General features: G+C 40.9%; 1 protein-coding gene across 1 annotated transcript in view; it reads left to right on the top strand.

Moving 5' to 3' along the window:
• The window catches only part of DGKQ (diacylglycerol kinase theta), a 98,615-nt gene that overhangs the window by 73,907 nt on the left and 10,306 nt on the right, over nt 1-14,402 (top strand). Inside the window, exons 16-21 of the mRNA XM_033000993.2 lie at nt 2,656-2,807; nt 4,186-4,334; nt 4,926-5,107; nt 6,628-6,728; nt 11,791-11,937; nt 13,555-13,666. Of these exons, the coding sequence (XP_032856884.2) occupies nt 2,656-2,807; nt 4,186-4,334; nt 4,926-5,107; nt 6,628-6,728; nt 11,791-11,937; nt 13,555-13,666 (843 nt within the window). The remainder of the gene's footprint in view (nt 1-2,655; nt 2,808-4,185; nt 4,335-4,925; nt 5,108-6,627; nt 6,729-11,790; nt 11,938-13,554; nt 13,667-14,402) is intronic.

Genomic DNA, 14,402 nt, shown 5'->3' with positions numbered 1-14,402 from the left:
TTGTTTAACTTGAATGCTGGGCTGGTTTATTTTCTCCCATTGTTTTTTGGAAAAGTTTGTTTACTTTGAGCTGCAGAACTGAATATTTTTTCTTTCTATTATCCCCTTGTCCCCCTTATCTAAGTCCCCACAAGTTTCCAGGTGTTGAACCAAGCCTGAGCTTTCAGATACCGTGTATTGTTTAGAAAGCTAAAATGACTGGAGATGAAATTTAGGTAGTAAGGAGGTTTGAAGAGGAAGAAATGGAAGTGGTCAGGTGGGAAGGTAGGGCAGAGTAGAGGCTGGAATAAGAGTGCAGGAAGGGAACAGTTTGCCCTGTTACCCCATGGGACGTGGCATTTCCTTTCGAAGCTGCTCTGCCTTTCATTGCTGGTGGGACTTTTCAAAGCTTCATTAACAATGGGATATAGTAGATAATGGTGCAGGAACTGACAGAGTAACGAGAAGGGCTTTACTTCTGGAAAAGTCTGAGCTCTGCTTACTATTTTTATTAATGCCTGTGCTGACTTGAGGGGAGGAAATCCACTTCTTTCATTGGGATGTGTGGATCCTTGAGCTGTTGACCTTACAACTCAAGAAGTCCTTCCTTTTTGTGACAGTGGCATGCACTGTTTTCCTTAGACTTCCTTTGCTGGCTACAAATATCCTTTCCATGTGCTTAAGAGAAATAAATATATTACCCTTCTTGTGTGTTGGGCACACTTTGAATAAGTGCTTCCCCTTTTCCAATAAAACCTGGATATGGAGGCAAGAGGTGTTTTGACCTAGTAGTCATCACCATACAGTGTGACGGTGGCTCCTCTAGAGAAAGCTGTGTGGAGGAGAGCTCTGTAGCCTTTGTCTCACCAACCTAGTTGTTTAGCCAGTGGTGAAACCTTTCTAGTAAAACAAAATTTTGAGGCTCTTCTGGCACTTGCTAGCCAAAATAGCCCTTGTTTGGCTAATTTACTTCTTTTTTTGAGAAAACATCTGTATTTTCAAACTAAATGTCTCTGGTAGAATCTACAGGACAAGAAAGAAAGGGGCAAGAGAAGTGTGTACTGTCTCCACTAACTTTACCTGCTTTAGTGTTCCTCTTCCTGATGTGTTTTTTATTTGTGCCAGCAAGTCACGCTGGATGGCAGAGGGCATTTCTCATTCAGACAGTGCACAGAGAAGGATTTTTATGTGTTTGCAGGTATCTTGCCCATCTACCATGGTGTGGCCTGCAGAGGACTAGCACCTAGCTCTTTTAGGAAAGCAAAATTTGGAGAAATCTCAAATACTGGGAAGCCTCAAACAATTTTTCGTTTTTAAGCATCCAGATCAGCTCACGGGTAGACGATGGTTTGGGGTGTCTCAACATCAGACTCCAGTTTGCTTCCCCACAAAGTTACTCATTAATTTGTCCCGATTTCTCTATTCTTCACCTTAGTTCGTGCTCTCTGGTGGTCGCTCATGGTCAGCAGCCAACAAGCCCTCTGGGTGCTGTTTCCTTCCCTCTGTAGCTGTTGGTATCTCTCTGCATGTTTGCACGCTGCAGTCATGCTGCTGCCTCACCGCCCCCTGAATCATTCTTGTCTAAATTGACTTATATTTAGCACTGTTGTTCTGTTCCCTGGATCCATCCTGTCAGCTGCGTGACAAATTGCTGTTCCCTGAATGCTGTCCAATTTGAGAATACAAATTACCGTGACTTAGGGACTGTGGCAGGCGTTTCTGTTTTGAAGCACACTTGTCAAAACGTCCAGCAGACTTTTCTGACACATACCTGCCCCACAGCCCTGTGGCAGGACGGGTGAAGGGTGCACTGGCATCTTTCTGATCTTTCTAGAACCATTTACAAATCATTTTACAGGATGATTTAAGGGCTGGCTGGCTGAAAACCAGTCCCGATGGGGTGCTTCTGGTGGCTGGAAGTTTTGACTCTGATGAGGCTGCAGGTACCGTTCCCACACAGTTCATGGAGTACCCCAGGAAATCCCTCCTCTGCCATGTCAGTGGCTTCCTTTGGAGTGGCTTCTGGATGGGCACCAGGCTACCCTGCAGCACAGACATGCTTTGAGAGCCCTTTCAGCAGCAGCTTCAGTAGAGGTGTAGGGATCGTAAGATACTGGCACCAAATCCTCCTGGTAAAAAAATTCTAAATACTTGTTTTAAAGCGACACTTTCAGCCTCCTTATTTCATGGGGCAAAACATTTCAAAACGAGGGGACAGAACACCCTCATTCTGAAATGTTTAGTCCTTGTAAATTAAAATGTATTCTAGATGACCACGAAACCTAAGACAGATGTTTCAGTTGTTTTGGGGAGAAGTTTTCTCTTTACAAGGAAGGTGTTTGAATTGCACGTGACCCGGGAAGGTACCTTATCCTTCACACTATTCTTTGGCATAGACTGTTTACTGAGAATATGTAGGAAGGACTACTTACAGTGCCTTTGTTTTTAACATTAGGTTCAATTGTGTGGTTGGAGTAGGCTAAGAAAACTTCAGTTACCCGAAAAACAAGATCAGCAGCTAACCCATCCATTGTCTGGACATTGAATCTTTTTATTTATCACATCTGGATTTTTTTACTAAGTATCAACAAAGCGTCAGAAAATAATTCTGAAATGCAGTAGTAATTTTCCTGCCTAACCATGATTTTGGCTAATCATTTTTTTTTCTTCCTTTAGGCTTCCAAAATACCACAGAACTGCTGCCCACTTCTTGTATTTGTGAATCCAAAAAGTGGTGGTCTAAAAGGTCGGGATCTGCTGTACAGTTTCAGAAAGCTGCTAAACCCACATCAGGTCTTTGAACTTACCAATGGTGGCCCGCTGCCTGGGTAATTCATCCTATTTAAAATTTTTTTAATTTGTGTTGTTTTGTTATTTTTTGAAAGGGTGTATCACATGCACTTGTCATGAAGATCTAAATTTCTTCTGTTCTGTGCCTGAAGACCAGAGCAGTGGATCATTCCTCCTAACTGATTCTCACTGTGAAAACAGATTGAAACTTGGAGGTTTTCTAAAGAAAAAAGGATAGATTAGTTCCTGATATATATGCTTGTGTCAAGTCTAAGAGAGTCCAGTCCTGGGAAAGTCATATGCACTCTACAGTACCACAAATTTAATAATTATTAAAAATAAAAAGATTTTATAATCAAATGGGGCTGGAAAGAGAAATGCCACATTGCCCAACAAGGGCTCGATTTTGCTTTTATTTCCTCTGATGTTTCATGGGAACTAACAGGAAAGTATAATAAAATTTTCTATCTTGACTCTTGAAACTTGGCCACAACTGCAGAATTAACAGGGCCTGCCTGATCACAGCTGTAACATTTCTAAATACAAGGAACAGAACATAATGTGCTTGTAGGGAGACAGGAACCGATTACTTGATTTAATCAACACCACTTAGTTACCAGCTTTGTAAAACTGAAAGTGATGGTTGTAGCCTGCTCAGAGTAGCCTGATTCCTTCAGCAGTGCTTTTGCAAAGGACTGTCATGACAAGCTCGTCAAAACAAAAGATTTTGTGGGAGAAATGCCGCTTATGCAGGAGGCAAGAAAAACAACCTGCACAAAATTTTTTTTTTGTCAGAACTGTATAATTCTGTTGTCTTTCTAATGCAGTTCAAGCTCCCAAGTTCAGTAACTTGTTCATTCTGTTTTGCCTGTGGAATCCTTCTGTAACTTTATGGCAAAATGCTTCCACATGTTCATTGCTTCTTGTGCAATGGGAAATAAAAATTCCTTTGCAGGATATCTCAGTATGTAGGATGAAAAGCCACAAAAGGTAAGAGCGACCAGGAAAATAGTACTATGAAGAAGAAAATGTACTGTGAGTCTATGACTAAGTAAAAAAAACCACACTGTTGATCAACATCTCCATTAGGATTTAGAGAGTTATTAGATGTTCACATTGAAATTATGAATAGTTAGATCTGTGTGTCTTTGGTGAAAAAGGAAGTGATTAACAATTTAACTCTAGCCATGAAGAATCTTAGAAGAACGTGGTTTTCACTCTTTTTAAAGAGCTTTATCTAAAAGTTCCTATTTTTCCATTCAACTTTGTTGAAGTTGATCTCGAAGCTGATGGTGAAGGGGAAGGGGGAGGAATCCAATAATAATGTGTTATCTTAAATTGCATATTAAGAGGCTTTGCTTTTCCTCTACTACACTGTAACACTTCTTTTCCCCTTTGCTTTGTTTCTCAATGGAGGTTTCACACGTTCTCTAAAGTCCCCTCCTTCCGAGTGCTGGTGTGTGGAGGGGATGGGACCGTCGGCTGGGTCCTTGGTGCTCTGGAGGAGATCAGGCACAAGCTGGTGTGCTCAGAGCCCTCAGTTGCTATCTTACCTTTAGGAACAGGTGAGAATCACAGTGAGCACCATTCTTCTTCTGAGGATGTAAGTCCTCCAGAAGGTTTATCTTTCTCTATCTGTCAGACAAACGACTCGGTTCTGCAGTAGAGATGTTATGACTCAGTTCTGGCCACTGTTGGAGAGCAAATGCAGTATCAGCTTTTCAAGAAAATGTCAGTAACGCTTTCTGAAGGAAAAACAAGAGGCGGGAGGGTTGGTATGGGTCTGGGTGGGCCAGAGGTGGAGAGGGCAAAATGGTCTCCCCCTGACAAACACAGGTGCATCAGCCATTGCTGTAAACCAGTGAGCTCAGTGACTCCCTGACTTCTCAACCCCATAACAGGTTTTTCCATCACTTTTTGTGAAAATGTTTCAGATGAGACAGCATGTCTGTATGTGTAACTAATCACATGTGCAACCACAACAACACATAGATACTTTTTCTGTTAACTCTTTGATCCAATCTGACTACTTCTGTGATTTGTTTGGAGCGCCTTAATGCAATTTGATTTATGAAACAGGGCTGATGCACTTTCTGATGCTTTTAGTTAACTTACGAAATGCAGGTCATATTTTGGGGTTCTTCACTGTTGCCCAGGTAATGACTTAGGGAGGGTCTTGCGCTGGGGAGCTGGCTACAGTGGGGAGGACCCCTACTCGATTTTGGTTTCTGTGGATGAGGCAGACGACGTTCTTATGGATCGCTGGACTATCCTTTTGGATGCAGAAGAGCCAGCTGAAGGTGCAGAGAATGGCGTTGCAGAACCTGAGCCTCCAAAGGTGAGCTGAGCACCATTTGGCTTTGATTCTTAGGGACTTCTGTTCTAGCGAAAATCACAAAGATGGTAGATATTAACATAGTTTAGTCTTTTATTGCTCACCTACCTCTGAGCTTGGGCTTTACTGAGTTATTCCTTAGTGAACACAGCGTACATCTGGATCAAGTGCTTCAGTTTTGGTAGTACTGGTTGGCTGCAGAACACGCTTCATAGCTTCTTGGCAAAAATTATGTGACGGAGGATTAATAAAAAGATTCAAGTGACAATGGCATACCTATTTGCTTCAGTTAGAAATAAATCTATTTCTCGAATAAGAAAAGCTTTTTGAAGGAGCGCCAAACACTTTCCAGAATACTCATGAAACTGGAGTGTAGACCAAAAAAAAACACACACCCACACACATACACACACACCCCTTCTCCCCCAAAAAGTACTTTGATCTTTCCTTAAACAGTTTAAAAATGACTTATGAGTTGCTAGGAAGTAAATCCTTCTGTCATCTTACTGCCATTGTGTGTTTGTATATGTGGCATCTGTTTTATTTTGGCATGGGGTTGGGTTTGGGGTTTTTTTTGGAGAGAAAATCCTTGTCCCTTGGTTCATATGACTTGTGTCTGTTTAGGAAAATAAAAATGTTGGTTGTAGATGGTGACTTCAGAACTTTGTGTGAATCCTGGTTCTGTTTATCTTCAGACAAAACAAAGGAATTGGACAGGGGAGTGGCAAAAAGAAAGTAGGATATGGTAATAATGGTATCAATTGTCTAAGATTTTAGTCTAGTCACTGGAAAATCCTAGGCATTATCTGTCAGTTGGAGGATCTAAGTTGCTCAAGTTCCAACTATTTCTCACTTCATGGTGATGGGTTGATTTGCCCTGAGTGCCTAATCTGCTTTTTAAAGGTGAAGGATGGGAGAGTCAAGGACTAGAATAGAAAAGCCATGGAATAAACTGCCATGCAAAGGAAGAATTAATTGCAGAAATGGTTGCAATCTGCAGAAACTTGAGCTTGGCATGGCTTATATACAGAGAGCTATTTAAAATGCAGCTGAGTAGGTGAAGTCAAGTTCTTTACTCTGGCATACTGGCATAATCTGGTCACTTTCCAAAGTAAGGAAAAGCATCTTCCCAGTGATGTCATGATAAATCCATGGCTGATGCAAAAAATAACTGGCATTCAGTGTTCAGTAACTTGTGTATTTACTGCATGGAATCGCTTTGAGAGGTTGGGGTGGTTTTATTTCTGCATTTGTTTTTATTTCTGACTTATTATGCTTGTTACTCACAATTAAGATTAAATTTTTAAGTTTCTGATACTTTGGAAGTTATGACTACACATGTCAACAATTGTCCATACAGACTTATTTTTAGTGCACTGTTTTCGAAAATGTTTTCCAGAATCTGTCAAGATGCAAGTGACTTGGAAGGATCATCTGCAAAGCTTGCTTTTCTTGAAAAACTTTGGAACCTCCTCATTTATAAACATAAGGAGGGAATAATACTTTTTTGTTGTTGTTGTCAGATTGTACAGATGAACAATTACTGTGGTCTTGGCATTGATGCAGAGCTGAGCTTGGACTTTCATCATGCTAGAGAAGAAGAACCAGGGAAATTTAATAGCAGGTAATCCTGGACAAACCAGGGGTGAAGGGCAAACTCTGTGGTATTGCCCATCTTGCAGCTTACACTATGGCTGATAATCTTGAAACACTACAGGTATCCACAAACAGTATTGCTTGAGGCAGAGCTGGCACAGGGAGAAATTAAGTTAGCCAGGAACTCCTAGACACAGAATTCAGGGGGTTTGTTTGGTTTTACTTTTCTTCATGTTTTTTTTTCCCTTTTTTTTTCTTTTTTTTTCTTTTTTCCTTTTTCTTTTCTTCCTTTTTTTCTTTTTCCTTTGTGTCTTTTTATTTTTTCCTTCTTTCTTTCTTTCTTTATTTTTCTTTTTTTTTAACTGAGAGGGAGCACCAAAGCAGCTTTTGGAAAACCTGTCGTTATTATTCACCATTCTTGTTTGCCAATAACTGCAATGTTGAGATCAGTGAAATTACGAGGTAGTGTAAGTATTTCTTATTCAAAGCCTTGAGCAGCAGGGAGGGCAGTGCTGCTACATGAGCAATGAGCAATACGCACGCTGTTCAGAACTTTGTACCTCTCCCACCCTTGCTTAATGCTATGGTAGCACCTTGTGCTGGTAATGAGGACAAAAAGAGATCTCTGTATCTCAAGTGATCAAAAAGATGGGGAGAGAGACCTTCCTCTTTTCTAGCATGCAGATCAATCAATAATAGTACTTTTCTTCTTCCCACAATCACTGAAATGGGTGAGAAAAAGAAGTCACTTTTGTGTAGTTAATCAGTTATTCCTTGTAGAGGCTGGTTTTGTCTGCTTTCCCCAATGTTTGTGAGTAAATGTCCTCTAAATTGTCTCTTGGTCACCAGAGAGTGTGACAGCAGGTTACAACTGACTAGTAAGAATATTCTCTGACCGGTTATGAGTGTAATGATGTGTAAGCCAACCTGTCTTGCAGTGTTCTATCATTACAGGCATTGCTCATGTTCTTTTCTTAAAAATGGAGTAATACAAGATGTTGTTTGTGGTACATAAATTACTATTAGGCACTGCTTTGCATTTGCAATCCACTGGATTAAAAACATTTTAGATAGTAAAGTCAGGCAATAACTTTGTGTACATCAGCTCTAGATTTACTTGTACAATTAATATAAGAGTTATGTTCATTCTTCCTTTAAAATATTCTACTCTTACTTTGCAAAGCTGCAGCACTTTAAAAGATGTGTCCTTTTCTTATTGCCGCTCTATTTAAGGGTTATACTTTGACTTTTGTTGCCCTGTGTGCTTTTCATCCCATAAATCTTTATCTCAGTGAGTTCACAGCATGCTTCACCTGCAGTGCAGAGGGCAATGACTTGGTACCATTCTTGCAGACCTTTTACATGAGTATTTGGATACCATGCAAGCCGGGTGTCTTGAAGGGCATATGGGAAAGAATAGATGATTTATATTTCTTCTGTTAATCTGAAGGGCTGCGTATTTCTGTGATTCAAGATCTGGAAAAGAAACATGAAATAATGAATTGATACCGAGGTGTGGTTTTGCAGGAGACAAACAGCTTGTGCAGGCTAACAGTGCATGATGATTGCCTTTAACTGCCTGTGATGATGACTGTTAAAATTGTTGGGTTTACCCTTTCCCATGACATGCAAGTGCATGTTCTTGCCATCAAGATTAGCAGGTTTTTTTTTTTTAATTATTTTCAGTAAATTAAATAAGAAGGGTGGCTACTTATGCCAGATGCAACAGCTGCTGGAACATGAACTGGCTGCTCTTGAGTGCAGAACAGGAAGTTTCATGTTGTGGCAACAGAAATTGCAGATAGTCATTGGGAGAAAAATGGGCTTGAGTGCTCTTCTGAATCAAGACCTTAAGCTGGTGAATGTCCTGAAAGCTGTATGCTCTCTGGCCTCATGCTGTAGAGTCTCTTCACACAGTCAGGACTGCTTGCCTTTGTCTGGCAGTTCACAGTGCAGTGATGGCTTCCCTGGGGCGAATTTAGTGCTGAACTTGCATCTCAGAACAGATAGAATTAGTGTATGTTGTGGCAAGGATGGTTTTAACGTTGCTGACTGTCAGGCTATGTGAGTTTTTTTCACAGTGTAAAACTTAGGGGTCAGGGCATTTGCCTTCATTCCCCCATTTTCATGGGATTCTGGAGCAGTCTTTAGTATTGCCTGTTATAGAAGAGGCCACATCTTGTTTGTGCCATTGCAAAATTGGCAGGAGACTGCTGTGGTGAGAAGTCTCCTGGATGTAAGGTTAGTCAGAGAGAATATTCTGCATGATTTAATGCAAGTTTAGAATAGTTTTACAAAGATATGGAGCAGTTCTCTCGCTTGGTGGGGAGAAGGTTTGAAACTATTGGTTGGTTGATTTGTTGATTGTGGGGTTTAAAATGCTGTAGCAGCTACTGTCTAATCATTTTTTTTCCATCTTGGGACATCTGTATGTGAACCTGCTAAAGTTCTTTCCCAGTCAGTAAGATCATCCCAGTTAAAGCACCGAAACGGATGCTAATTACTGATCAGAGCTCTTAGCTTTCGCAGTGGTGGTTTCCCACCCAGTGGTGGGCTTGTTGAATTGCAAGACTAGATAAAAGGCAGTCATTTTGTCTTGCTTGATAGCTTTCCATGCAGTGTGCTGCAGTTTTGAGATGTTTGCTTCTGAGCTACCTTACCTAGCTGTTTATTAGTGCTTATGGGAAATTGTAGTTCATTTAAAAGGGCCTGGCACACAGATTTCTTATCCATCACCTTTCAAAAAGAGTTACCCAAACCTGAGCTTCTGGGTGTGCAGCAGTTGGCGAGAGCTCTGGAAAGTCTGGCTTTCTGCACCAGTTCACTTCGTTCCTTCATGACTCTTGAGGACTGGCTTCTTTATTTTGTTTTCATGAAAGCTTGGAAAGCAGTTATTCATGGTCTTGCTTTCTCTGGCCACTGAAGGTGTTTGCTGCTTGAACAGGAACCACAGAGATGATTAAATTAACAGTGCAAGTTGATGTCACGGTGTCTCCCTGACTCTATGGAGACTTGTTCATGGGACTTTTTAGTAGAGGGTGTTTTTCAGTTTGCTCTATGAAGAATAGATACAGGATTGCAGTATTTAAAAAACACTTGTTTACTTTCATAATCCCTGAAACTGGTCCTAAATAGGGTCACCTTTTAACTTTATCTATTCTGAGATACTCAGTTAGCTAAACTGAAGAATCAGTCCAACCTTTTGAATGTCCCTCAGAAAGGGTGTGTTTATGGGTGTAGCCAGTGGGACATCAGGTGGTACATGAATGTTGGCTATGCTTATAGTGCATCTTTTGTTGAAAAACAAACCAAAGGGTGATTCCTGAGTTGTGTCGGCCAAATCCCCAAACTCATTGGAGCAGTAGGATGTTACCTCTATATCTCTACTCTGGAGAGCCTTCAGAATAGTTCTGGGGTGACACAGTGATGCAAGTGTTGCAGCTAGCTGGTGCAAGGACTCACTGGCTCCATGGGGATGGATGAGCTGCATGTAACACCCTGCCCTCCTCTGTCATCCCAATCAGCATCATTTACAGCAGTGACTGCAACGTGTGGGTCTCACCTAATACAAACATTGATTTCCTTCAGCACATGTCGTGTTCCACAGGTAGATGTGCATAGAAGAGTGGTGATTCTCTCTAGCTGTGGATGTGCAAAGATCACCCTTCCAAGCTTGGCTGGCTATTTTAACCATAAAATCTTTCAGTCACCTTCAAAACCATCGGGGAGGAATTGGCACGGTAACATCGCAAAAATCAGTTTGTTCTTATTTGGTCTCAGTGTCCTAACAAGATACGTATATGGAATTGAGTGTGTACGCAAGAATGGAGTGATAGGATTCAATCTCTGACAGACAGATTTACCCTTTGTTGTGCATGATGGGGTGCTATGTCCAATGTCTGGATCCTGTGGACCTCGGTGGTCGATAAATGTTTCTTAGAAGTCATGTAATTCAGGACTGTGCCTGCACTTACGGTACTGTGTCATATTCTTTCAGTTTCTGTAGGCTTCCTTCTTTGTGCCACAAAAATTAATACTTTTGGGGGATATTCAAAGTATTGTGCTTCCTACTGATATTCGGTTAATTTTCAATTGTATCCAAGTTAGACAAAGCCTGTTTTAGCATAGACACATCTTACTGTCTTGTCTGGAGTAGAAACATACATTAAGCATATGTTAAATGGTGTTACATCAGGTACCTTTAATTCAGTGCTGTTTAAGTCTGTTAGCATGTAGGACTAATCATTCCACTGTAATTAAAAAAACCGAACAGTCTCTGCCTGAAGAGTTGTCTATAACCCACGTGCTAAACTGGCTGTCTTCCCCACTTGAATGTCTACAGCATTTAGACATAATGCTAGAGAGATTTTGCAGAGTTGGAATCCAGTGACACCCATGTGCTAGCAGGGTCAAATAATGGAAATTTATGCTTTTTATTTTAAGATTCCCCTGAAGGCCATGTATCCAAAGATTTCCATTATAGAAGAAAATACTGTGCGTGTTTAACTAACATTTGTTTGTGTTATTCTTAAAATATGTTGACATTTCTAGGGATGCCATAAAATCTTCCTCATCTTTTTTTACTCTAAAATTGGAGCTGTTAGAGCTCTGTCACTGGTTAACATTACTGAGCACGTTTTACGTTTCTACAGCTGAGTATATTTCAGATGAATTAGTGATATGTAAAGCAAAGACTTGGAAAGGTTTTTGTGACTTAATTATTCTAGGATTGCACGAGAGAAAATTTTAAAATGTTTCATGAAGACCTCTGGGTCTTAATTAAAAGTACAATTTTCCAGCCCAGAAGTTTACATTTCAAAGAGGCATTGCATTCAGGCAACACTTTAAGAAGGGATGGTTTTTCTGTAATAAAATTTCAGAGATCTCCACATGCCTCGACAGCACAAATCATTGCTTAAGTAGCAGTTCATGGCTTATGCTTTGTTTCTACAGCAAAGCTAGAAGAATTTGGAGAGTGTTTTAATTGAAAAACTCTTTAAAAATACCTGATAGAGGACAGTACTGCTGTATGTACAAGGAAGAATGCTGAGACCGTACCTTTTAGTTACAGGATGCTTGTCTGCTCCTAGGTTTCACAACAAAGGAGTTTATGTGAAAGTTGGGCTGCAGAAGATAAGTCATACCAGAAATCTTCACAAAGACATAAAGCTTCAAGTGGACCAGCACGAGGTGGAGTTACCAAGTATAGAAGGACTCATTTTTATTAACATACCCAGGTAAAAAGGAGAGGAAGGATCCTGTGTGGATGCATTTCTGTCTGTATGGTGGGAAATGCTGCTTGGTATTTGAGCATCAAATGTCAGATGGTTAGATAAAATGTTAAATGGTCTAGATTAATAGATGGTTGTTATTGGGTATTTCTGATTGTTGCCAGACTTGCTGGCTTTGCAACTGTGCCTAAGGAGCTAGCTGTTCATACCATTTTGACATAATTTTTCTGATCTCTTGAAATTCACAATCTCATTCCATATAAAGGTGGTACTATCTTGTTTTCCCAGTGCAAACCCCCTTACATTTGCTATTTCTTCGGTGTCCTAACAGTAATTTGGAACAATTTCCTCACCAAATGTCTTCAGACTTCTTCAGACTTTTGGAGCAGTTTTCTAGTAAAGCGTGGTTTTTTAGGCATGGTTGTAGGCCTGTGACTTCTGTCCACTACCATTTCCTGCCTCCCCCAAACTGTTTGAATGGTCAACCGGATTTCACCATGACTTATAGGAAGATTAGAGATGATCAGCTTGCACGCACTTTCTGGAATGATAGAGACCAGGTGCCTAAGCAGTTCCTGCAGTGAAAGCCAGCCAGGATTCAGCTGTCAAACACTGTCCAGGCCCTACAGCCAGCTGGTCAGTATATGTGGAGTCGGTGATGCTACCCAGGTAGCTGTGGAAAACCCACAGTTCAGGTACCTTTTGCGGGGTGGTGTGGGCTGCCCTGATGTTCGCAGGAGGCTAGTTAGTGCTGTAGAAGAAAGGAAGGCAAATTTGCAGGAAACCTGGCTTCCTTACATGTGCTGTTGGTAGAGGCAGGTTTTTTGCTTGCACTAAACCAGCAGGTAATTAGTGCTGCCATACTATATTTTTTTTCAGGTACATTCTTATCTTAAGCTACCAGTATCTCTTTCTATTTTAGCCTGAAAATGTTTCAACCTTATGTTCAAATGTATTTATATTTACATGTACACACAGGTATGTGCACATGCACAAACACACAAGTATGCATTGCACATGAGAACTGTGGAGAAGAAAATATCATGATTACCAATGAGCAGTCAGTGTGGTAAAGCAGTGAGTGAGTCATTTGAGTAAGGGTGGTCAATACTGCACGAAAAGCAACACGCTCTTAAATTGTCAGAAAAATTTCAGAGGATTGAGGTACAGGAATACCTGCTTAGCTACAAGTGAGTTTGGCCAGGCACAAGAATAAAAACTTGATACTTGTTTTTAGCTTCAGTTTCTCTTCAGTAGCTTCTGTAGATATTGTCAAGACCGGTAAAATCTGTGTTAAGTTCTTAAGCCTTGGAAGCTAGGGGTTAGTGTAGCTGTAACCTGTATTTCCCAGCAAACTAAAACTCTTTGGAGTTCCTTTCTTCTTACCTACTCCAAGTGGTACCTACTTACTTCACTCCCTCTTTCACTCCTAAAAGATCTGGTCAGAAGTCTTCCAGATTTTAGGAAAACACTTCCTGCTTTTACAGCGCAGCAAATCCGCGTTGTCTTCTCCAGCTCAGGGTGCCTGGCTTTTGAAGTCTGGTGAACCAGCCACCGCTGCTAGGGTGCTGTGTGGCAGGTGGCAGGTCCACGGGCAGTCACTGTGGTGTGCTCTTTACACAGCTGGGGGTCCGGAGCCGATCTCTGGGGGTCTGAGAACGATAACCGCTTTGAGAAACCACGCATTGATGACGGCCTGCTGGAAGTTGTTGGTGTGACTGGCGTCGTTCACATGGTAAACTGGCATTCCAGTAAGAACAGAGGAAACGTACATTTTCTCAGACTGGTTTATTTTTGTCACAAACAGTGCATTGCAAGCATGTAGTCCTATAAAGTACACATCTGTGTTAAGGTTATGCCATTGTTTTTTCAGGTATTTTTTGCATCACAATTAAATAGTTATAGACCATAAACAGAATTCATGGGCAGTGTCAGCTGTGAACAGAGTGTTCAGATGTCAGGAGTTACGCTGCAGCTGGTATGCCTGTTCATGGGCTGCAGTGCCTTCTCATTGCCTGTTCATTGGCCTGCCCTGAAGATCCATATTTAGGTGCCAGGCTGCGACAGATGGAATGGAAACTGAAGAAACCTGTGGTTGGATAAGAAGAAGTAATAGGAGCATGAAGAACTTGTTAAAAGTGCAGGAAGAAATGCTTCATAACTTAAGTAGGCTTTGAACCAAGGCCAGAAACATACATGTATCCATATATATGAAATGCATATATATATATATATGTGTATATATGCATACTAGTGAATGCACTAGCTTTCTCATAACAGGTATCATGGTATTGAAACCAAACAGTTCATGGAATGAAAACAAGATTTTATTTAAATATTACAAAAACACCCACTCTCCTCCTAGTGTATTTGCGAAAAATCTTGTCATACCGTATCACAATCAGGGCAGAGGTTCCTTCTACACAAGTAGCCTTACAGTTTTCTGCTACAGGCTTTCCAACAGCTGTCTC

The sequence above is a fragment of the Tyto alba genome, unplaced genomic scaffold (assembly GCF_018691265.1).
Source record: "Tyto alba isolate M040663 unplaced genomic scaffold, T.alba_DEE_v4.0 Super-Scaffold_13, whole genome shotgun sequence".
In the NCBI taxonomy this organism is placed as follows: Eukaryota; Metazoa; Chordata; class Aves; order Strigiformes; family Tytonidae; genus Tyto; species Tyto alba.
The sequence above is the reverse complement of the archived record's forward strand: the minus strand, read 5'-3'. Positions and strand labels throughout refer to the sequence as shown.